At 38.7% G+C, this 26,819-nt stretch overlaps 1 protein-coding gene across 2 annotated transcripts in view; it reads left to right on the top strand.

Annotated features, from left to right (window-relative positions):
• Positions 1–26,819, top strand: part of LOC124160558 — a 283,807-nt gene extending 256,988 nt beyond the window's left edge. The window contains exons 3-6 of one of the 2 annotated variants that reach the window (XM_046536438.1): positions 9,972–10,112; positions 17,463–17,577; positions 18,213–18,406; positions 24,279–26,819. In XM_046536438.1, the coding sequence (XP_046392394.1) occupies positions 9,972–10,112; positions 17,463–17,577; positions 18,213–18,406; positions 24,279–24,469 (641 nt within the window). In that variant the 3' untranslated portion in view covers positions 24,470–26,819. Of the gene's footprint in view, positions 1–9,971; positions 10,113–17,462; positions 17,578–18,212; positions 18,470–24,278 lie in introns of both variants that reach the window. The other variant, XM_046536429.1, reaches the window with a different exon arrangement.

Below are 26,819 nucleotides of genomic sequence, written 5' to 3'. Positions count from 1 at the left end.
AATCCTGAACGCCCTGAAAAATGGCGTTCGATGTCATTTAGTAGCAGGAGGTACACAGAGTAGATTGGAATGGGAAAAGCCGAAGCTATACGATATAAGTGATCCCTGGGGTCCAATTCCTACGGATGGAGCCATGAGGCCCGAAAAACTGTATTTTTGATTTTATTTCTCGTCACTTTAATAATTCGATTGCTTCATTTTATTGGCATAAAAATTACTCCGAGGAATACTTTTGTTCCCAAGATCCTTTTTCATTCCAATACAAATTCATGAATAGCTAATAGCGAAGTGAAGCACAACCCTTATAACAAACACGGCCTAGGCACCAATAAGAGACAGCACCTTCGTAATACGGTATATTAGTATCTCAACAGTCCAGATGTAGTTGATTTCTTTTAATAATCGGATATAAAAATGAGTAAATCTATATTGGTCCTGCCTTATTTTCATTTATGTCTTCTATTCTTATATTGAAGTATATCGAACGGATATTATCAGAGATGTACGGATAGATGAGCAAGATGATCTCCGATACGTGAGACGATCTCCGAATGCGATAAATGCCTGGGAGTTATTTCCAGGAGTTGAACTCATAAGAGGTGCAAAGAAGAATCCTCGCGTAACAAGAGGGTTCGAGGCCAAAATACAACTCGTCGACGGGACACCGCTCTCCATTTTGAAGGAGGCCTTCGACCAGTCGAACGGTGAATTTATGTAACTTATCGCCTCCGTTTAGTTGACAGTATGTGAGTTCAGTGGCGCAGCGAGGGGGGGTTTTGGGGGTTAAACCCCCCCCCAGAGCTCAGAGAAATATTTAAGTTTTACCCATTTTACTTAATTGGACTGATATTACTAATAGAATAGTGTAAGGATAAATAATATATCCATCAGAAAGCCGTAAAGCTCACCATTTTACACCGTTTATCTTAAAATTCTACAATTTATTAATCTCGCACCTACCGCTTATCCTGGTGGGTATTCCATACCTCCACACACCCCGGTATTAGTTGCTCCTAAACCCCACCCAGCCTTAATTCCTGGCTGCGCCCCTGTGTGAGTCCAATACCTTCTCCCCCGCCTCCCACTAATATCACCGGCCAATTTTACGTAGAGTGTTTCTCCAGTCCTACTCGAACATTCATTGAACTCCGCCTTTTACCACAAGGAAGTGCATAGGTTATGCAGCCAACAAGTAGAGAAGGGAGAGTGGAGAAGAGAGATAGAGTTAGGGTGTAAAGCAACAAGGAGGGAAAACTGATGCGGAGGTCTAAAGCTGTGCAACCGATATAGATCCTCTGGCAAATGTTACATTTTACGACGCTCTCATTTCACAAAATGTATTCAAAATGAATCGAATTAGCTGACAGAGTTCGAACACATTTAAAAAATTTCATTTTTCCCTAACGCCTTAAATGAAAAAACGCAAATTTCAAATGAACTTTTCCATGGTTTCCATAACGAGAAACGACCAGTCATCAATATTATCAAATCTTTATCTTCGTATATCCGCCCATGCCTCAAAATCGAGAGAAAATTCATCAAAGAATATTCAGCTTCTTAAAATAACATACTAAATAGCATACATAAAAAGTAGCATGGTAAAAGTTGAAATTGCAGAGTTTACCATAAGTAAAAATACAAATTTAATAAATTCCTTGCCACGTGGTTAAGTATATAGGCAGTCTCATAATGCTGCTATTATTTTAAGTCATTTTCAGAATGTTTAAACTAAAAACTACTTTGATGAGCATGCATGTTTATCGTAAATAGTATCATGTCAGAGCGACTTAATTTTTCTACTATGATTTAACATTATAAACTTTGTCAATTTACTTTTCAGTAATTTATGTTCTTTCCAAGAGAATCGTCTGTTGCGACAATATCGGTCTATTTATGCCAAACACATTTAAAAACACGAACTCACAAATTTGCAGAAGCTAAATGTATTTAAATTCTAAAATATTGAACACCATGACCAGCCGATTAAGAAATCGAGTAAAATCACCGATTTTACAGCTCTGCTCTTCCTCCATTGACTAGGTTTACCCTCTCATGCAAAGACAAATTGCATGAGCAATTGAGCATACATCAGAGGTGAATGAATGGTAGACCTACGAAAGAGTCAATGAAACAGAGATTCACTCCAGTTGGGATGAGAAATTCAGAGAGGAAATAAAGGAGGAGGGGATTGTCCCAGCATCCCCGCCGCCCTCTTACGGAAATTCCCGGTTGGATATGGCAGTTAGAGTTGGAAAGCCACACGATATAGGTAGAACAGAGATGGACGAGGAGTCGCCGCAGAAATAATTTTCACTAATTCGGCACTGCAGTTCCCAAAGAAAAGGGAAAGAGTGTAACTTTATGGAAACCCATTTCGAGAGTCGCCGCTCAATTCCTACCTGATTAACATATTTTTAGTGGATCCTCATTAGAAGACCTTGATCACCGGCTTCAGATTCCGAGGTTTGCATTTCAAATCAGTTAGCACCCAAAATTTTCCTATGTAATGCCAATCACTATTTAATCACTAATTGTAAGTTAAAAGCAGCATAGATGACACTTTAGTGATGCATCGATCGAGGGGACGATAAACTTAAGTCCGATCTTTCGTAAATAGTGGCGTAACTATTGGGGGGGTAAGAGGATGTATCCCCCCCCCCCCCCCCAAAGCCTCTGCGAAATCAAAAAATTACATGAAAATCTTGTCTGGATTTGATATATAATAACTGCATCTGCTAAAAGTTAAATTTTAAGTGCAAAAATGATGTAAAAAGCATTTTCAGGCATTATTGTTCAAAACTTTTCCTGAAATCCCCGATTCCTGGAGGGGTAGCCCCCACCACCCCCACATCCCCCCCAAAGCCTCCACATCCCTCCCAAATCTCCCTCATCCCCCCCAAAGCATATTCCTAGTTACGCCACTGGTCACATCGACCACACGTTTCTCTTCACGCCACCTCAATTCAACTAAAAAATCTCTCTGGCAAACCGGGATGTATATTCTCATTAAAGTTAATGGCCCCAGTGACAGTTCGCATCCTTAAATAACCAATCCTCCTTCGCTAATTTAATACATCCGTATGTTTCAGCCCAACAGACACAGGTGGCAACAAAAGAGGCAGTCGCACTCATGTGGAAGTTTAGTCTACCTTCAAGAATTCTCGCTGCCCTTCTGTAGTGGATGTGTTATGGAGTAAAAGTGTCATGGAGTAGGGAAGAGTAGAAGGATTGCCAAAAAAAATAATGAATAGGGAACTATCAAGATAATATCGAGGGGTATAAAACTAGAGGACGAGAGAAGATCATATAATGCATGAAAAATGCAGAAACAATGACAACATGAATCTCAACCGTATTGCAAACATAATAGAGAGAAAAAATTGGATGAATGTCATCAACACTTAGGAAAAAATGCTCCGAAATAACTGCTAATGAAGCCATCACGATGACTTTCTATTGAAATTCGAAACATAAAAGAATAGTTAGATGGGTTTCTCAACAGAATATTATAGCTACATACAACGTTGACGAGTACAGAGCAAATTCCTCCAGCATTAATGTTGCTATATTTTGTATGCTTTGGGTCTAGTTCCAGAGGGATACCATTATTGCGAGCAGGAGCGCATCCAGGAATGTTTTCTGGGTGGGGCACAAGGTCTCACTGATCTTTTTATACTTGAGATTTTAAAAAAAATAACAATTACTGTAGAATATATTCTCTTTATTTGATAAGAAAATTATTAATATTAAATTAAATCATTGAGTCTCCGTAATACACAAAATGAAACGAACGTAATTACAACCGTATTAAAAATCTAGTCTACATATTAAGCATCTGGGGGAGCACGTGCCCCCACGCCCCCCCCCCCCTAAATCCGCCAATGATTGCGAGGGTGCAATTAGATTCAAATTGTGAGACCTTGTTTGCTCCCTATCCAATTATATCATGATGTTGATCATATTTCCCAGTCCATAAATCTCGCCAAACCGTTAAATAGTTTCTAGAAATCTATCACCAACCAGTAGTTTCACTCACGTTGGCCGATCTCATTCAGCACGGACGAAAGCACTCGATATCCGGGGATATTTGCGATATGCTTGTTTCTGTTTGCGCCTCGGTCAGAAATGCACGGTTATGCAATTAATACTGCGTCTGAAATCTGCGCAGGTATTGCTCCGACAGATGCAGACGCGACGGAGCCCGGTAGCCGTTGATTGATCGCTCCATTCCCAGGCATTTCGCCTCTCCTAAGGCCCAGTGCGCCCAAGATGGAAACTCTCTGCACGCATAGGAGGGTTGGCGATCTACTAACGAGCTCCAATCCTGCTGCGCGTACGCAATAATGCATTCATTTTTCTGCTTTCTTCGAGCGCTAGCAGTATGAAGTTCCCGTCGTATGTTGTCTCGTTTGTTCGCGATGACGAGAATTTATAAGTGGGGCATATCTGGCTTGCAATCCTGAGTGATATTATGAGCAGTGAAGCATATGTCCGAACTAAGTTCTACCAACAGGGAACTTAAAAGTTCTTTCATCGCAGTAGTTCCATTTATATATGTATGCGCAAAACTATTTCGGTCACCTCACGGATACTTACCGTCAAGAGGACGATTTACCCCCGCTCGACTTGCCGTTTTTCGTGATTACTTATAAAAAATTTATCATTTGGAAAATTTCGAGGCATATGGAGCCTTTTTCAATATTTTCCTGCATCTTAAATACTAAAATTTGACCTTAGGATTTTCGTTGATATACAGTGAACCCTCTGATTACGGGCATCTCTGACTTTAGGACAGTATTCAACTCCCCGACAGAAGGATATGCATTTGTATAATAATAGAATCTCTACAGTATACACACTCTCCCATTTACGAACACTTTTAAGGCACCATTTTACTCTTTTCTGGACACCATCGCCATGGGTTTTCTGAAGATATCTCAAAAATTGAGAGTTATTTTATTCAAAAAATTCATTTGGATGACTTTAATTTCTACATTATAGTACTGGTGGTTTAATTTAGGTTACCTCCGACTTATGAACACCTCTCACTTACGGAGACATTTTCGAGGACCGTTTGTGTTCGGAAATGATAGCTTTCACTTTATATGCATGTACGATGAACAGGTAAATGATGGAAAGGCTCTACTTTATATACCCTAAATATTTCAAGGTGATAGCTAAAGTTCTAATCAATAAATACGAATGGAATACTTTAATACTGCCGCGTAAACGGTGGTGAAATTTACATTTTCACGAAAATTCTCCTTCGCCGGGAATCAATCACGGACCTTTGGCTTTCCGGGCGACTGCGCAGACAGCTACGCTACCCAGGTTCTTTGATTCCCATGGCAACTTTAACGACATTCCCCGGTGCAAGATGTTAGTGCCCTTGCGTTCCATCAAGGACTCTTTCATTATGACACGGACATTCACTTTCGCAAACATTCCATCTGTTCCTTGCCGCCCTTCTTCCACCCTTGTAACTTTCTGAATAGTGAAAACATCCCATTTTTAACTTTCATGTGTGATGGCACGGTCAGACAAACACATGCGTAATGGCACGGTCAGATATTAGTCATTCAAACGGTCAGTCTCTCGTAGGCAATGGATTGAGGGCTCAAGGGGAGCCCTCCAAGGATACAACACACCGGGGCCGGGAACCAAGCCCGTGGCTTATACGCCCGATCACCCGGGGAGGGGCTGGAGATGAAGGGAAAAGGAAAGAGGCGCCGCCGCGATAGGAGCCCGACTACGCCTCTGGGAAAGGAAAGGAGCGGAAGGAACGGGACGGGGAAAACACCTCAGCGCTATAGAAGCGAAGAGGGCCCTTATAATAGCGAAACCAAGCAAAGCTATTAATGTTCTAACGACTTTGGAGAATCATTCTATGAGGAAGAATGATCCAACGATCAAATCGTTAGATATCTCTCGTAGGCAATTCAACTGATAGTCATTTGTTGGATGGTCATTCTTTGAAGATTAACGGCGCAGTCTCAATCACATCACAGACGCATCAGTCACAGCCACTCACTAGGATTCGAAGAGTGGCCAATTGGATGTGCGCTCCTCATTGTCCATTCGTACCATCGCCAACAGGTCTTCTTCTTCCCGAGACACTGATAATAGCTAAAATTTTGGTCACACTCGACGCATTCATTAATTGATCTTTTTTCGTTGAATTGATTCCATTGTGCTTTTTGGTAAAATAAACTCTGCGAAAGCGAGATTAAATACCTTGCGTGATTATTCGTTCTCAGGGCGAGAAAATTACAGGTCCCTGCGGCCCTGTCTCTCTTCTCCGATATCATTTTACCGTGTTTCAGGTCACATCTTTAGTTTTATCTTTGATTCATTTAATTATTAGTTACTGTTTGATCAGAATTGTTACATAAATATATATTTTTCGGAACATATGACGCAACTATGCACCCTCTTCGATTCCCACCGATTCCCAGATTAGAGATTTCGACACAAAACAATACGCATCAACAAGGTGGTGATACAAAAAGGCTGAAATACGAATGAATGCACGTTTAAGGTATATTTTTGCAATTGAAAATCACTCGATGAGCAATTCCCAACATTAAAAAATAATTCTACCCCACGGTTTTGGCATGTGAGACATCCAGAGATGCTGAAATCGACTCGTCGATGATAATTTCAATTGTGGAAGTTTCCCAGATGCTCCATTTTTTCTAATACAGTCAGAATTTTCCTAACTCATAAGTAAAGGAACTTTAGCCTTTGCTTATGTAATTAAATGCATAAAGTATATTATTGCATGGTAAAAACATTTCTAGGCAATTTTCATTTCCAGCTCTGTAGAAGGCGACATTTATCCTGCTGCCCTTTAGCTTCCGTAAGAAATTTTTCCATAAATTTCAAACACGTGTTTTATCGACAAATGGATGTGAGAGGTGGAAATAGCGAGGTCAGCAGCTGCCGAGGTTATATTGCTCGAAGCCGCATCATCCTCACGCGCCGCTTGTCTGAGAGACGATACATCGCGATGTATGATGGGGTCTTCCTTACATTTTTTCCATCGCGTCCCGTCACTAGACCGAGGCTTCTTCGGGCTGATACAGCACCTCTAGACGCATATCTACCCTTTTTGGTATTAATTCATCTTTATTCGCTGTCGAGCATTATGCCTGAATCATCTCTACAAAATCTCCGTCTTGCTAATGAAGTCCACAAAATTTTCAATGGCTCACTAATTTAATCGGATACCGCTCACGGTGGTACATGCACGCACGATTCAATAACATTGGTCTCTCTAAATAGGATGACCTAAACAACACATTGCATTCCCACGTATTACTCTTGAACAGCCCGCATGTCACTTTAATTTGCCATATCACTGTACTCTACCCGTATTCCTCTCAAAATGGAAAAGTGAAAAGTATTCAATCTGATATTAATGGATTAAAATTATACAGCACTGATAATTTAAAGGATTAGATTCGTACAGAATTTTATCGAGTTCGAAAACTCATTATGATTGTTTAGTCATAAGATGAAAGCGTGCAGTATGCCTTGTAGCCAACCTTTTATCAGCAACTTTGGAAATAATAAAGGTAGTCACCCATTCTCCTTTACAGTCGCCAGCCTTTCACAGACATTTCCGTGAACGATTTTAGGACTAGTTATCAAATATTCTTCCCATATTCTCTCAACGCACAATGCCAAATAAATATTTTTTTTTATCAAACGAATGCACCCCATTTTTTCATCCATATTTCAACCAGGGGCAAAAGGAAAGGGGCTCTTCGGCTTTAATGCTTCAGTCTAGTCCCTTTTCCCTTGCACCCGCTTGACACGAGTGCTCGCCGAGGACCAAACTTCCCTCCTTACCTCTCTCACCTCCATTCAATCCGCCTGCTCGCGACATCCATATTCCCCACTGCTTCAATCCCACGGACAGCGCCGGCAGCAAGCTCCCATTATTATTATTACATATTGCTGCAAGAAGGCTATTGCCTGGTGGCAGCATTAGATTTAGACACATGAATAACAAATCTACCTATCTAATAACAAAGTAAGAATCAGAAAAGGCACCTATAGTAAAAAATAATACATTAATTCTAATATCATACAACTAACAATGGATATTGACCCAAATAATCCAATTTCAAACACTTCATAAAAACATTATTTCTAATATCATACAACTAACAATGAATATTGACCCAAATAACCCAATTTCAAACTCTCCCTAATAAACCACTATGAAATTGACCAACAAATGAACACTTATTCCTAAAAGTTTTCGCATTTGCGGGGAAGATCTTAAAAATAACTTCAGGTAGGTCGTTCCACTACTTTATTCCTCTATGTAGGAAGGATTTTTTCAAAATGTCTATTTTCTGTTTTTTTTACTTAATTTTGAATGTATGAACATTCCTTCCTATGTAGCAGGGTGAGTCCAGCTTTAGGCCAATTTCTTTCCAACCCCGCTCTTTTGTGAAGGCTTTGTACATCCCACATAACCTATTTATGGTTCTTCTCACTTTTACAGGTTTGCATCCTAAACACCCTAGCATAGCTGTCACACTTTCCTAGTGGCGCAGCGAGGGGGGGTTTTGGAGGATAACCCCCCCAGAGCTAAGAGAAATTTTTAAGTTTAATCCATTTTACTTTAATGGATTGATATTACTAATAGAATATTTTAAGGATTAATAAAATATCTCTCAGGAAGCCGTAAAACTCACCATTTTGAATCGCTTACTTAAAATTCCGTCATGTATTAATCTCGCATTTACCGCTTATCCTGGTGGGTAGTCCATACCTCCACACACCCGGTATTAGTTGCTCCTAAACCCCCCCAAGCCTTAATTCCTAGCTGCGCCCCTCCACTTTCCCCCCTTTTATGTTTCCCTCGAGTGTACCTGGCCGCCTTTCGCTGAACTTTTTCAAGCTTTAAAGATTCATTTTTACCATGGTGATCCCACACCGAAGTAGCATATTCTAGTTCAGGTCGAACCATTGTCATGTAGGCCATTTCTTTGGTTTCTTTTTACTCTATTTTATATTTCTCATGACCAAATTTATACACTCTATACAACGATTTCGTCCTTGAAGTCCACCACATTTCCAATGAAAATCACAGTAATAATCAGTCTGCAAGTTTTTCAAAGTTTCAGATTACAGAACAATGTTTGCAAAGAATGCGTACCACTTATTTTTGACTCTCCACTAAAAAAAGAGTAGCTCACCCTACCACTGGGTCGGTGACTAACGCACATCTCCGCGAGGAGGTGGTAAACGGCATAATTCTGAGGTTTAAGGCAGTAGAAATAGGATCTAGCTCGAGAGAATTAAAATATAGCACTCCACCACCCACGGTTATTACTGAAGGCCATACACGGTGTTTCCAGGAAGTATACGGTTTTTATAACGGCGAATCCATCATAAATACTCAAATGCTAGCCATTGCAGTTTGCCGAAGTCATCCACTATGGAAGTCTTGGACAGGTGTTTTTCACGACATTTATAACACAAGAAAGAGAATGTAAAGAGCAACTAGATTTTTGTACAAAAAAATCTAAAATTGTGAAATAATATGGATTGTAATGGTTATTAAACAATATGGTGGCCATCATAAATGTAAGAGTTAAAGAAACGATCACACCATGTCATACACAGGTACATAAAAAAAATTGAGATTCCATGTAACTTTCTGCAATAATAGGGATTTTTTCAGCAATAGCTGGCAATACGGGCGGGATCGCGATCTCATAGAAGGGTCCCGATTGACCTAAAACATTTTTTTTTTAATTTTCAATGGCAATATTTCGATGAAAATGTTGCGATTCTCTTTGAAGAAAGATTTTTTGAGTGAAAAATGTATTCGCATAAAATTCCGCGGTCTATTTGTCCCTCTGTCCCCCCTATAGCATCTACCCTCACTGTTTGACCTCCAACAAATAACGACAAAAATTTAACAGTTTTCTTCTCTTTCCTCCTTGCAGAGGCGGTGGTCAACGAGTCCTGCTTCTTCCACGATCAATGTGAAAGCGAGAACGTACAGACAGAATGCCGCGACGGGAGGTGCGCCTGTCGCTTCGATAGGATGCCCTTCACCAACAGTGACGGCACCATTGAGTGCGTCGGTAAGTAGTCCCCAGCAGGAAGAAAATCCCCTTGCTCAAGACAGGAATGATATCACCGGATTAAATGACGAGGTATGATCTGGGCGGGAACTTCGAGGCATATATTCTGACTGAATAAAACCCGATTAGGCTATTTTAAATCACATTTGCACGCTATATTTCGATGCGGGTCCACAACTTTTGTCGAATATTATAATTTGCGACGAGAAAAAAAGTGGCAAAATGATTCGCCCCAGCGGAAACCCAGCCATAATACAGTTCTCAATAATACCATATTTATTAAGGGAACATTTGAAGTTAAGAAGAGAATCCATTAGTCTCCAAGGGTTGTTTTCTCAATTATCAAAGAAAGTAGAGTTTCCACACCAATGAGGCTCGTTCACATGAAATTTCATCGGCTTCCCGACATCAAGCACAACATTGAGTAATAATTTCAAAAACATCATAGCCAGATGCCCGTGAAGAACACCAGTCAGTCTCTCCTCTCTTCGTTGCATCCTCACTGTTGTCCCGGTCTCGCATAACATGAAAGTTTTCGAATGTCTCTCGCATAAATTTTCCATTCTATGTTCTTATTTTATGCTCCTTTCTCGACAACCGCTCAAATCCCGTTCCATCATTCTCCAATTTCAGAGTAATTGAAATTATTTAAATTGCCACCACTACTTCCCATCACGTCGCGAGCCTCAAGCAGAGATTTTTTTAAATCGCGAAATAACGAATCTATTATAGACGCCAAACCGCATGCACCAGTCTATAGTGCGGAGGGATCATTTAGCGTCCCATAATTATATTCTAAACAAGATTTTGTGACATGAAAGCGAAATTTTATCATTCCAAATAAAAAGTTCAAATTTTATGAGGTTCAGCAGTTTTCACTCTTACAATGTAATTTGTTTAGCAAATTCCATCTGAAATTTTCTAGACAAGAAACTCTAATGTGCGCAGTCGCTCTCTATTGGTCCTTAAATATGGGAGTTCTGTGAAATGGATCAGCCCATGTGATCATGCCTCAATTATTCACTAACAGCCTCAAATTTTCCGTTCTTTCAAGCAAAAACTAATTGCCATGAATTCGCATCGAAATCCAGGCATAACTTGAATTACTCTGATAATGAAAACTCATCTGTGCCGCAAAGATTCAACATTGTGTGCCGAAAAAAATTGCTAGGTTAGGGGCTCATCACCAAATGTATAGGTCATAGAGGTTACTGGGATTGCGAGTTCATCTCTTACTGGTAAAAAAAATATAGGCTTCTCATGCAAGAGGGTTGAGTTTTTGACCTTGACAAGGGAGATACAGTTCCAGAGAGACGGCGCCCGTTCTGCTGCGGTCAAAGTCTCTAGGAGTGACGGAATTATATCCAACAGTATCTTCGACAAGGGTGTCGAATTCTTCTGATGGCCTCGGAATATTTTCCCTCTGACACAAATGCTGATATCGACCCATCTCCCAATTTGAGCAACTCTGAGCGGAGAGCAAACACTGATAAGCGGAATGCGGAAACGCGAGAGATGGGTGATCTTTCATCAGCTGCTGGGACAACTGCCTCTCCAAACCCTACAGAAATATGGATGTCACCAACCCCTGCATTTATGGTCACTCAAGAGGACAAAGCTGTACAAGCAAACGGACATTGTGTTTTAGCAGCTCTAAGACTGACCCCGAGTTAGGAACAGCATTACGATATATTCCACAAAGTCAAATTACAGGAATAACAGTGGCCTAACCAGAGGTAAACGTGACAGAGTGGCCTGCAAGAGCAAATAAAGTGCGAAATTTTAATGATATTGGCCTTGACCTGGAATCTAACCTAAATTCTTTAATATTAGCGCCGAGTGTTTTCACCGCTTTCAGGAAATGTTTCCGATTATAAGTATCATATTTTCTGTTTTATTTAAATTTATCATTCAATAAATGTTGTTTTAAATCCAAAGTTTTAATTCCAAAATCCCAATTATCTACATCTCAAAACGGTACCATCCCATATGGAAAATGATTAAGACTTATTCTGTGAAAGTTTTTCTCCATAATAAGTTTTAGTGGAGCGTTCCACTGCAAGTCACGGTCTTTGAGTTATTCAAGGAAAAAGAAACTAAGTTACCTCCCTTCGCCCCCTCCACTCCCCGCTCATACTCCACCTGCCAGGGTGCTTGTGGGTCTCCCATAAAGGCCGTTCAACACGGGGCACGGAATTGCGCAGGTTAGAGCTGCATTAATTTCTAAAATGGCGTGGAATGCGCGAATGCATGAAATAAATTAGAACAGGGGCTATTTTGCGGTCTCGCATCTACGCATGTGTTCTAGCAATTAACCGCTTTACACGACGCAATTTTGATTGCGCCTTCGCACGTACGTCAGATTGCGCAATTCCGCGTACCGTGTAAAACGGCCTTAAGACTCCCTACCGTTATTACACAATTTGGGACAGCGATTTACTCCCCTCATTCGGCGGTCTTACTTCCATTTCACCACTATCACCTGATCCCTAACCAATTTGTGGTGTAGGCTCTCCGCTGATATAACCACGTCTTTTGGTGTCCGGGTGACGATAATTTCATCAGCTTACTTCCGAGCATCTTGAGATCAGATGTAAAAATACTATTATTTTTCGTTCCTGTGAGTCCAAAAATACTGAGAATCGAAGGGCGGTTTTTTTTATCAGGGGTTCAGATTGTCCGGGAGAGTCATTTATAAGAACCCTTTTCCGAGTATTTTGGAGGCCGTAGCCATCTTTTTCGTTGCCTTTTGTAAGTCGTTTCCAAGAAATGCAGAATTTCGGCTTTCCCAAAACATTCAGGAGTAGGTACTTCTCCAGACAGCAGACGAGATTAGTCACTCTTTCACTGATTCAACCCGAAGGCTGGTTTGAATAGGTGAGGGTATACGAGGACTACACGCGCAACAAAAACAAGAATCGGGGAAAACTCAGCAAGAAAGTTTTGTTTCACCACGATAACGCCCGTCCACCCATGGCAATTTAAACCCAGGAGCTCTTGGATGGTTTTGGACGGAAAGTTTTCAATAACTTGCCGTATAGCCCGGATTTGTCGCTGAGGGACCACGGGGACTACCAACTATAACTATCTCGATGAAGACCTCGCTACGTAACTATTTAACACTGATGGTGGTCACCGCTGACGAGTGGCGTAGCGAGAGGGGGAAGTTCGGGGGGTCCGGACCCCCCGAAATATAAACTGCTTGCCGGTGCAAACCAGTGGATGAACCCATAGGCGGCAGATTTTAACTGAGAGGGTATTAAAACTTGTACCACGTCATGATAAATGCAATAATTTAAATGGCGATTATGTAGAAAAATAGCCAAAGAGTTCAACTTCAAAATGCATATGATAAACATTGTTATTAGCTCTTGATTCATTTTTATTTCAAAACGTCTATTACTTTCTGGACAGCCCTCGTAGTTCGCTGCGGACTTATCGCGGGAGTGTGTGAATTTCGGACATTCAGGATAGGGTGCCACTTCCTTTCTCTGGGCCACCTCGCACTTCGACGATTTTGATTTAGGGTGTCCGCAGGCTTCGCCCAGGATTTGAACCGGGACCCCTAGATCAGCACCCAAGCGTGCTATCAACTAGGCTACCACCCTAGCACCGATAATTACATGACAAATTACATAAATCACCCGCGGCATGAATTAAGCCTTCAAAAATACGGAAAGACGTCTGAATTACACTTCTGATGGTCGCATTACCTAATAGGGTAGTTTCCTTCATCAAAAAAAACGATAGGCATTGATTGCGATTCGTTGCCCACCATTAGTGTATTCATAATACACAAATTATTTGGTTTTTGAAATACCGGTTTAGACGAATGGCAAGGGTCAAATTTTATCCTCATTTGAAAAAGGCCAGATTGGCGCCCATGCGATTCCGCTCCGCGTGACGTCACAGGGACCTAGTTTCTACACGAGAGGATAGGAGTTATACATCGTCTGAGGTTACCAATGCATGCATGAGGCACAGAGCTCAGGGAAACATGTCTTAATAATCACCTATTAAAACTGGCTAAGGTCGGAAAGTTTTCTTCGCTTGATAAGGTATTAATAAACCTTTTTTAAGCCATGCGCTACCAGACAGGAAGGTACTCAGCTATCCGCTAGCATCCTGCGTCCTATCAGCGCTCAGAGCCTCGATCAAGGTCACTTCACAAGGAGAGAGGGGGAACCAGAAATGCGGCGCACGGACTTTCCTACTTCCGCGTCGCGTTTTTGCGCGCTTGAAATTTTTCACTTTTCATTTAATCGCGAAAAATAGATATCGTCATTTAAAAATCTAAAAGCGCGAAATACGTACTCCAGGAGTAATAATCTTTCGATTTAGGCAATAAAAAAATAATAGGAAACCACCCTATTGGCTAGGATTGGTGGACAGTAGGCCATGGGGCGGTCTGACCAGGTCGGCTAGTCGGCAATCGCCGAGGGGCTCGAGCCTAAGGAGCCCCCACAACGCTCGCGTCTATCTTGTAGCATACACGAAAGGCGTATTAAAGAAAGATTCAAAGTACTTGAACCAAAGTATTTTTTGCAATCATAAAATTCTAAGATTTCATTGATTTGCTTTATTTTCAACATATTAAGTGTGAAATGATTACATTAAAAAGTTAGTAAAATAAAAGGTATCATAAGAGAGAAGAGATACTTTTTCGAAAGGGTTATTCGAAAAGGTTATTTAAAAGATCTTTAAGATCTCAGTGCAATTTCAAGGAACAAATTCACTAAAGAGGTAGTAGAAATATAATGCATCATTAAATTTTATAAGCTGTCAAATTCTCACTTTTCATAGTATTTTTTCATACAAATTCGCTATTTCTATTAACTTTTATCTAGTTTGGAGAGCCCAAATAGCGTCAAAATCCATTTCTAGGCATGCAATTTTCTAATATTTTCCAGGGAAAGATCCCTAAACCAATGCAAGGAGGGCCCCATCATGAGCCCCAGCCGAGGGCCCCCAATCGCACCACACCACCCCTGAATAGGTCCATGGGAACAAAAGTAGATTCCTGCTGTATCTCGGAGGAGGAAAAATTTTCTAGGACGATCCAACTCTTGGCTAGATAGATGAGGATAGATATTGAGCTCAGTACCTCGCCCACGAGATGCACATTTGGTTCTCTTCGTTGCTTTCTGTTTTGAGCAGGCTAAAGCTGGCCTGCCATTACTGCAATTCCCAACTGTCCTGAAGCAGGGTCAGAAGCTTTCATTGGGGGGGGAGAACTTGGGGGACTTGGGCTTGCACCTGTGGAGGGGTACATTTCAAAGGAGGGGGAGGAGTGTTCAAATGGAGGAGGTACACTAGAGTGTATTTCGTAAGCATTTCGGGAGGGGTTTCAAATTTAAAGACCCCTGGACCAATGCCCTCCTTCCACTTGCTACAGCCTTACCCTGAAATACTGAGTCTAAATATGTTGAGAATTACAATTTTGAATTGAAGTGGTTGGTTTTTTTTATGGTTGATTAAATTGCCACCAGGGGGTAAACCAGGTAAACAAAAGATATGGACGAAATAACTAAGGGCCTAAACTCTAAATTCTGCAACCATCCCACCTTAAAAAGATGAATGAATGCTTGATAATCGCCTTTCATTACACGTTAAAAGCACGTTTCGAAAGGAGACAGACTAAATACATAAATACAAAATAATGAATTTGATACAGTAGGACTCAATTAACTAAATTCTCAACCAATCAAATTGCTCAAATTAATCGAATAGAAATGAAAAGAACCATTGAGTATGGAAGAAGACAATTTTTGTCATATATCAATCTTTTTCAACCACATAAGACAGTATAAGATCAGGTCAACTGGAAGTGGAAAGTGAGAGCAGCGTCAGCAACACCACAGTGTTTTCAAAGTTACATTGTCGGCTTTTCCAACTGAACATTTTTTAAATTTCAATTAGGAAAATTATTTGCTGCATCATATGGAAATATTAGTCTCGCATTTTACCTCCCTGCCAAGTCGGAGACCCTCCAGCTGCTAAATGGTCCCAAAGTACCCATTCAGAAAAGGTAACCTTCTTTCAAGCAATGGAGAAGCTTTTGTGCACCATTAAAGTGATGTTACAGAAAAATAGCATTTAAAGAATACATTTTGAGCAGGGTGAAGACCAATAAGGCTTGGTTGGGTGAATGAACGTTTATATGTTAATGTTCTGGGGTAACCAATAAGAGCCAAAAAAAATAGCATATACTTTCATAGCCTTATCGTGAAACTTGGAAATAATTAAATATCATTTAAGAGGTGAGTTCAATAAGTAATGCAACAACTTTTTTTTCAAGGTTACTTTTGATTGAAAAAACTTGGAATTTCTTGTGGGACATTTTCAAACATTCCTGCATCATCCTGCATAGTTGCATTGGATTCTGATTGGTAACCGCTCTATATGGAGCTGTTAAAATGGCATCTGTTACAGAGGTGCGTCCCAAACAACGAGCAGTGATGGAGTTTCTTTTGGCGGTAAACTAGGGTATCTCAGATATTCATAGGCACTTGCAGCATCGCAGCATGTCTACAGTGATCTGGTAGTCTACAAAAGCAAGGTAAGTTGTTGGGCTACGCATCTCATCATCGCTGCAATGGGGATGATGAAGAAGTTATTGATGCAGTACCACATTGGCTCCCACATCAACCAGTAAAATGGTACCATGCAGGCATCCAGGCCCTCGCTTCAAGGCCGCATCAAGCCATTGCATTTAATTGAGATTGCGTTTAAAAAAAGTGTTGTTTTACTAAAAGATTTGAGAATATGTAGCATGGTGTATTTTAATACTGAATAAAACAACCCATTTCATTAAAAAGTGTTACATTAATTATTGAACTCCCCTCTTAAATTAAGGTTAGGTTAGGTCACAAAATCCAAAAGAATAGGTTAAGTAATTTTCAATTAGGACACCTTGTGATATTTTGTATTTTTTAACCTGTCATTTTAAAAAATTAAGAAAGAACTATAGTGCTAGTATTTGGACAAGAAATACCATTATAGATCTTAGCAGTGGGCAGCAGACAGCTCAAATTTTAAATTGAAAATTTTTGGGAGTAGAGTAGACCCCTTGGGCCCTCATCTTACATGCATTCCTTAGTTCAGTCAAAATGTAGCAGGGCCATTTTTTGTGGTTTACGATTTCTTCCTCTATTCATGATTTTTGGCTTATGCTTGAGATTATGATGATTATAATATTATGTGTGATATGATGATACCATGATTCAATGCATAACGATCACCCACAACCAATGCCTTCTTTTCTTATGAGAAAGAATACCAATATAATTCAGCTTTATTATTAATAACAAGATGTACATAATCACCATTTTTCTCTTCTCTTCTCTACAGCAATTAAAGAACAAAAAACTTCCATCCAGACTGTGGACCCAGCGATGATTGGAGTCTTGGTCGGCCTTGCACTAATGTTCATAATTCTCTGTGTCGTCCTCCGGCTTTTTAGCAAGTAGGTGCTCTCTAGCTATCAGTACACACATTCTCTTTAGTCAGAGCCAATTTGAATAAGTTGATTCCTTCAAAACAACTGTGAATTTTACACTATTCTGTTGGGATAAAAGATTAAAATATACAATAATGAATAGCAATTGTTGCTTGTTATCAACTATTTCTATCAGAAATAAAGATATTTAACTTCCCTATACGAGCAATTAAGAATAAATTTCTTTCATGGAAATGAAATATATAACCCACACTATTCATAATACATACATATATCATCTAACTGTAAAAATTGTATTATTGAAAAAATTAAAATCAAAGATTTCGATAATAAGAAAACCCTTTTCCTGAATCTTCTCACTCCTTCCCTAACAAATTTCACCACCTCACAATCTTCAACATAGAATACTAAATAGTCAGAAAATTTGAAAGTTTTTACCACTATAATTATCCTCAATTCAAGTGAATAATGCTGAATTAAATATCATTAGCAGCTCAAGACTGCCCACTGTTGGCCTCCGGGTAACTTTAAAACTTAAAGTTAAGAACAATATTTATCATTTGAGGCCATATATTTTTGGTGAAGTCAACAGATATTTTGATATTGATACCTCATCTCAAACAAAAAATTCCTTTGCACAGGGCAAGATGGAGAGAAAACCGAACCATCTTCAACACACCCAACCCACGTCTGATGAATGTGTCCCTTCTGCGGGACAGCAAATTGCTCCATGGAGCTGGAGAGCGACGGGCAAGTCGTGGTAGCATCCGAGCTCCAAGTCGTCAACCAAGCATGGCATCTCTTCGACCACAGTCGCCAGCAGCCTCGCTGGCCGGTAAGGTGGGCCCCCGCCGAACCCCGCTCGCCACAAGGCTGCCACTTCGCACGCAATGGGCCGGTAATGCCCTCCTCCAAGCACCACCATCACCACCACCCCTGCTAAACCTTACCATACAGGCATAAACAAAGCCCCTCAAAAATGCTCATACCCTAAGAGCAGGCATCTGATATCTGGCTCGAGTGGTTAACATACTCAGGATGAAATGCAGCATTCACCACCAAAAATTTACAGCTTAAGCCATTATTTTTGAATAGTGTGACCATCCCTTCAATACAGAAAGACACTGTATTAAAAAATATACTTCATTACATCGAAGGGATAAAACTTTTCCAGAGATTAGTTATATCTTCACGTAAATCACTTATTTATTGAATACATATAAGTTTCTAAGGAATTTCTTCAAATGAAGACTTAATTATCATCTACATGCATGGTACTGGCTTAATAAATTTTTCTTCAAACTATTTCATCACTGCATCTTTAACATATATTCCTAAGCTCACTTTCCATCTTCAAACTACTCTGCTTTGATAAATTTACTTACTCTACATTAGCTTTAATCATGGTTTCCATTTACAGACATGCCCCAAAAAATTGAATGACTTGCAACTATTTTGCTTGATTTTCTTACTTATTTTATTCAACATAATGAACATGCAAATGTAATACTTATATTTTTTCATGTTTAGGTGGCCTCATTTGCCCACTCGGACCAGATATTTAAGAAACTAACACGCATACTAAGGCACAAGTGTGAGCAGTCTAACAGCAGAGTATGGAAGAATTATTTCTCCCAGCACCTAATATCTACTTCTGCTAATGATACATTGATGCACAGAATAGGTGCATTTCCTCAGCAGTACTTTATTATTAATAAGCAAAATTACTAACACCTCATTCAAAGATAAAAAATTTTCAATCAAAAATGTATAGATATGTGAGATGAACAGACAAAAGATTGGTCAAATTTTTCATTAAATGGAGAAATAAATTAAATAAATCAACTGCTGGACACCTATTCAAGCTAACTAGTCACAACTTACATTTTCAAGAGTAACTAGAATACAAGTACATAACTGATTTTATGGGACATTTTTACACCAAAATAAGTAATATACTAAATTGAAATGATGCGCACTCTCCATGAGAACTCTTTGTAGCCTTAAGTCTAAAAATATTTACCACATGAAATTTGAGAAGGCAGCAATTTTTATGAAGCTGCTTAGATCCTTTAGGCCATGGGTTGTTATGAAGAATAAAATACTCAAGTAAAAAAATATTAATATTTACAATTACACTCTTACGTGATAAAAGACAAGATTATTAATTATGGAAATGAACAAATAGGTAACTTACTATGACAAATCTTTCAAAGAAATAATCAATATCAAAAAATACTACGCACACAAAGGAATGGAATGCATCAAAGGCATCATGACTAATAAGAGGGAAGAAGATTTCCTCCAAAAAAAAATTAGTGAAGGCCTAAAATTTATTCACTTAGAAATAAAAAGTCAAAAATATAAGACTCATCTGGTCTTGAAGTAGTATCATATCCAATAGTTAGGTAATCAATGGAAAATACAAGCAAACAAGGTGGGAATCAAAATCTTTCCTTCAACAGAAACAATGAAAAATGTTGTCAAAGGTGTACTTGCTGACAGACCTGCTCACACTAAATTATTCTTTCAAAGCTTCTTAAGCTCTTTTATTTAAGCTACTCCTGCTTCTGCTTATGCTTATGCTCAATGAAATAATATGAAAGGTATATCAACGGGGCAATATATTTTCCTTACCTAATACCCCTTAAATTTATAACTAAGAAAAACATAATATCTAGATATTACATTTGATTAAAAGGAGTCCCTTCACATGAGGTTACTTGGCGTGGCACATTCATCACTTCACATAACCGTGTGGTAGCGGAGGCTTTGTCAACACTCCTGTAGCACAATGAATTTAATGACTGCCATATGTTAACTGCTACATTTGAACAATATTCCACTACAAGTGGCACAACTTTGAAGAGCCACCTTTTGGCCTCACATGAAGGGACTCTTAAATGAATAATCCTTTGTACTGTACACTAAGGTGGATCCTGAGTAGCCTGGTTCTAAAGGTTGTACGGTCTATATCTCCCATTATGTACACAAAAGCATATGGTGACAAAATACATTTTTAATGACTATGACAGCAAGAAATGAAATGAGATAAGTACATATAAAAAACTTATTACTCAACATTATTAATAATAAATAATTGAAATTGAATTACACCAAACTACATACCAACAAACAATAGACAGTACAAAAACAAACAATGTCTCATATGGAGTTTATTATTGACTCAACGAGAAATAATCCTCCACAAATTAATATTTTCTGTGCATATTATACACTGTTAATCAACTTCCCAGCATGAATACACATAAAAATTGTGTAATTTTTAGATATACACAAATTATAATTCATAAAATTCATGTAGGTACATCATACATACAATTAAAAGCCAGAACACAATTACATGCACTGCATTGAACACCATTGAATGGAAAATGTATACCCACACAATACAATGGAAGCCCGGTTCAGCAAGTATGGCTGGCATTTTACGAGAGTCACGTTTCAGCGAGGGATGGTCTTCGTACCGCCAAACGGCCTATGTTTTACATGTAAAATAAAGCGGATTTAGCGAGGTCAAAAAGTTCCTTCCGAAGTGTACCGTCTGTATAACGACAGATATTTCTCGAGGGCGATGCACCGCTGAGCAAGCATTAACTATTATGTTTTGTATTATCAGGCTATTAAACTAAAAATACAAGATGCATGTCAGATCTACAACACCTAAAGCCAGTCACGTCCAAGCATTTATGTGATTTATGGTCTTGAGGACGCTTTGTGTGGTTCCATTTTACATTCTTCTTTTGTTAGGTCCAGTTATCAGTGGGAGGGGAATGGGAGGAAGATAACAGTGAGAGGAGGTTAGTTCCCCCCCTCCCCCATCCTCTTTGGCTGGCTTGATCACTATAATAATATTATAGGCAACATCTTACGTACGGGAACTTACATTGTTGTGAAACCCCCTCCATCTTTTCCGGTGTTAGGTATGGAAGTTGAAAGCACAACATTGCCGTAGTTAGATCAGCACCCTTACTTTGATTTTCGACTTATGGAAAGTCAGAGCAACGTCACCTGTCGTTGCATGCTATCCGCCGATGTGTATTTCAATATTTCATTTATGCATAGGAATGTACTTCCATCAAGACATAGTCAGCTATTGCCATGTAGAAAAATTACAATTATTACCAAGAACGTAAAATAACAATCAATCTTAGGTTAGCAAGCGAGGACTCAGCACTGCCGAGTAATCAACTGTAAAAAAAATTGTAAAAACAGAAATACTCTACTAATAGCAAAAATCCTCTTCTTAGGGACCAATCATAGTGAAAATTCATTATCTCCCCTTCATACTCTCAAAAATTCTGCATGATTCAAAGTGTCACATCATATCAGCAAAACTGTGATGCACTTTCGTGCAACCCCTTAAATTTGTTTTAACGAATGGCTTAATTTAGATGCGGGTTGCCTTCAAGGGCTATGTACTGTGCGAGCACAATTAAAAATTGCTATTTCCTGCACCAGATCCTTTGAATCTCTTGACAATGATTAAAAGCTCCTGTGTACAGACTCCTACGTCAAAAATAATATTCTGCTCCGAATTTTGCGACGAAGCAAATGCATCCTCACTAATCTGTTCCCATGCGGTGCTTTTATCGTAGGTATGTAAATTGCCCAAGGTTATTTTTTTTGGAGGAACTGAAAATTTTGTACATTAAGTAAAGCATTTATATAATCGCAATCACTCTCCCAAAAACCCTCAGACTACAGTCCGGCCAGCGAGAGTTGTCCGATGACAGCCAAAAAGGAGGGGTGGAGAACCCTGCGTCAGCACGGTTTGTAGCCAAACACTGCCCCCAAAATGCATGTTACACCCTCGCCTAGTCAAAAAACGTTTTCACATGCATATGTAGCAAAGAAACAAGCCTGAAAAACCAAAACAAGCCCTTTATTCAAATCACTAAAACAATGGATTGTTCCTTTGGGTCCTTTGTTTGGGTAAGGGGTGGAGTTTACTCACTTGGAGGGGTGGAGTGTACTCAGTCTCAGGGGCGTTGTAGTATCAGGTTGTTTGCACGAGAGCATCATGTCCAGGAAGCGTAAATATTAGGGCCTTAAATCAAAATTAAAATTATAGACGAGTGGGAAAGTAGCTGGACTTCAAAGACTGATATCAGGAGGCAGTGTGGTGTCTCGTCATTTACGTTGTTCACAATATTAAAGAAAGATAAAATTTGTGCAGTAGTGAACAAACCAGGAACAGCTAGCAGTCAAAAATATTTGCAGCAAGGGGAATATCCACAAATGGAATCTGCACTATTCGAGTGGATTTGTCAACAAAGGTCTGCAGGACTATCCATAAATAGTGCAATGTTAAAGACGAAAGCTGACTGTATTTCTAATGGGGAGAAATATCTTCGACCACTGAATCATGCCATATTTCAGTGAACCTTTCGGCCTATTTTCTCAACTGACTTATGTACTTGTTAAAGATCCAAAAACTCGACAAAACTGATATTGTCAGCATGATGTACATGCAAAATTATCCAGGAACTTCCACCGCATACTAAACATATTGATTCCGACTAGTTTTGCTGATTTTACAGCTTTCTTCGGCGATCAAAAAATTGAAGAATGGGAATAAAATCACCGAAACTGGAGGAATTAATATTTTATAAAATTGAAAATCCCCCTAAATATGTTGATACTGAACTACAGCAGAAACTCGTTAAAGCGAGTGCGGGCTATAGCGACACCCCTGCTATTACGAGAGATAGCCGATGCACCGTCAATTGACACTATAATAAGCGTGTTAAAAAATTCGTTTTTACGAGACCCTTTCGGTGTTGGCTCTCGCCATAGCGAGGGTTTCACCGCCAGAAGACTTTCATCAAGACTCTTTAACCTCTGTAATTGCTAGCGATCTGTTAGAAATGAAGTTAATGGAGTGCTCAGTCTCAAATTTATGTGGTAAACTGTCGTTCGATAAATATAATGATTGACGAAACAATGCTTTGCATGATTTTTGTTCAGTGCGGCGCTTATAAACTGTTTGGATAGTTAGTCGTTATTTGAGTAAGGAAATTTAGTGATGCAAAAAAACATCGCCTTTCGTCTGGATTTATGCTTACGTTTATCGGATAGATGTTTATCTGTCGCCGCACCACTCCTGTTCCTGTATATCTGTTCGCAACAGGTATATTGGCTATTATTTGCTCCACATCCGGCAAAGCGACAATTCGCTATAGCGAGTGTTTATTAGTGCACCGTGTGGTGTCGTTCTATCGAGGTTGCACTGTATATTGTGCCTGATTATGACTCTTTAGCTGTTAAACTTCGTTAAATACCACAGAAACAAAAAATTTAAATACAAATGATTATGAGAGTTCAGTGGGTTTATTCAACACCTTCGGATACAAGGAGCACTCGGTTTAGCGAGTAATTTCCGTGGAGTAATGAGCACTCATTAAACTGGGCTTCTACTGTATATGCATACCGTGCACACATGTCCATAAAATGTATTTTCACCGTTTTACAACACTAGCTTATTCATAAAAAAACAAAGCAATAAAATAAAAAATGAATAGTTGATATCCATTGGAAGCATCATGACAGATATGAGCTCCTATGTAATAATTATTAATCAAATAGTAAACTATCATTTTTGTATGTTTTGAAGAGTATGTATTTGGATCTTCAAAAAGACATAAAATACACACCTGTCCAATTTTCTCAATGCACTGCTGCAGGAGGTGGATCTCGAAGAGGCAGCAAGACAAGCAATGGTTCAGCAACCTCTCCTAAGTCACCCAATTCACCAACCTCATCCCCCCCACCAGCAAACAAAGGCCATGGAGGAGGAGCAACATCTGGAGCCCACGGCCACGGAGCCACTGGCTCAGGGAATACCACAGCTGAAGTCAGAGACCCTAACGTGTAGCAGTTGACTAAAACAATACAAAATGTCAATGAATTGTATAATTGTGCAATTTGACCCCTTTTCTATGCATTTCATTTCTCGTGTTAACGTTGTCCTTCTCTGTATACCTTGAAAAATAATCTTTCTTGAATTATGCTACACTTGACGACAAAAAAATAATTCAAAAAATTCTATGTACACATACATATATCATTTACTTGAAATGGTCAGAAGTCCCTCCAAAAAAATGATAAAAGGACCCTGATATACCTATAGTATCGGGTAAAATATTAGTGTGATCAACTGGGACCAGCAAGTATTTGAGCGAGCGAGCTAAATTAAGCAGGCCTGAATTACTCAAATTTAAAAAATTTCATCTACATGCAGTAGGTTTAGTGAAACAAAATAAAATTGATAAATGCTTTCTATTTCACAGTATGAATGAATTAATCTCATTCCGACAGGAAGAAAATCACTTTGCAACATCAGACTGCTTTTCCAACTAACCTTTGGGCTTAAGAAAACATTTATTCTATGCTATTTTATGACAGCAAATATGTAAAGCCAAGTTGAACAGATAGAGGCAAAACTCCTTGTTCAAAGTCTATTCTTATACTTAGGCATGGGGTAAAAGGATCTACTAACTCGTGCCATATCAAAATATTGGAAATGGCTTTAATCAATTTTAATGCCAATACTTCATAATGTAAAAAAATCTCATTAAATATTACCCAATAGATGTAGCTTTGAAAATCAAAAAGTATATGTAATTATAAGTTGATACTATTCTATTATATTTTACATAATCTATAATGAGGAAAATCAGTTCCAGACTTGTAAAAGTTGAAGCCTGGCAAAAAAAAAGTTAAGGAAAAACAGAAACTTGAAAATTAAATCACCTTTGGAGGCTATTCCAGAATCCCTATAAACATCCACCAAAGGTTATGGAGGCACATTGACCTTCCCAACGGTTTCATCTCTCATTTCATGTGAAAAATACACCATTAGTTTTAACTTTCATAAGCAATACTTGATAAAAGAAAGCTGACACATCAAGAGAATTTCATACTTTTCATATAACCTGCACATCAACTGTTAATAATTTACATAAAATATCAATAAGATTGGTGCCTCTTTGAACACACTTCTTTTTAAGAAAGCCATTATGTATTGGATAGTTAAGAAATACTGCTTTTAGACATAATATCACCTAGTTCTTTTTCCACTCAAACATCAGATAATTGTACTACAGTAATATAATTACTTAGAAATTAGGTTAATAACCCATAGTAAGCATTAGAGGACACAAGAAATCATATTACTAGTTATTTTTAAAATATGATATACAGCTACTTAAAGTATTTCAGATGAAAGCACATTTTTATCAGTATTGCACATTAATATCATTAAATTTAATTACCCTAAGTCTATATAGGTGATGAGCCCAAATAAAAAATACTTAAAATTTAAATCACTATGAAAATCATCATAATATTAGCCCCAGTAAAAAATGGATGTTGTGATTTATTAAGAGACTAACGTAAATGTCATAACTCATTACTACACTTAACATTGCTAAATCGCTCAAAAATTATATCGCTACATTTATGAAGTATATTCATTGCATAGACGAGCAAAATGTCTGTTATGTATTTATCAGACAACTTCATATTTATAGAAAAAAGAGACGCGGAACTTGAATCCAAGGGGAAGAGATCCAAGTTCCATCGATTCTTTTTTAAGCAAAGAGAAGGCTTCATCCGGGGTTTTCTTGTAATACCTGATGACATTGGCCAATTTTCAAGGCCTCCACTTTTCTTGCCTTTTATGGCTCTTTATCAAATGTAAGAGGGTGTACATTTTGATGCAACACAACTTTTTCTACTAGAAATACAAACTTGACAAAAAATTATAACTATAAATGACAAAACTAGAATGTGGGTAGCATTTTCTATCTCACATTTTATTAGAGTATCAATTACCAATCTGTATTGGGAAGCCAAATATGGCATTACCTTTGTACATGTACTTGCGCTTGCTTTCTTTTTACATGGCACAGTTGACAATGAAAATCACAGAGGACTTTGAAGCAATATACAATGATTAATCTTTCCTGGATCACAAGAATATGAATACATGCATTATTCTTAGTTTGAATTTATTCTTCTTTGTTATTGTTCTATCTTTTATACTGCAATTCTTGTGAACCAAGTGAAACATATAGATGATATATTCATGCTCCCATTGTAAAGCTTTCAAGTCCTTTATCATTATACTCCTGTGCATTTCAGAAAGTCTGAATTCATAATTGCATGTTGTACTATTTCTGATGCATAAAATTCAACTTACTTTTAATAAAACTTGCATTATA

This window comes from Ischnura elegans, chromosome 1, assembly GCF_921293095.1.
Source record: "Ischnura elegans chromosome 1, ioIscEleg1.1, whole genome shotgun sequence".
In the NCBI taxonomy this organism is placed as follows: Eukaryota; Metazoa; Arthropoda; class Insecta; order Odonata; family Coenagrionidae; genus Ischnura; species Ischnura elegans.
This window is presented reverse-complemented; position numbering and strand designations above follow the sequence as displayed.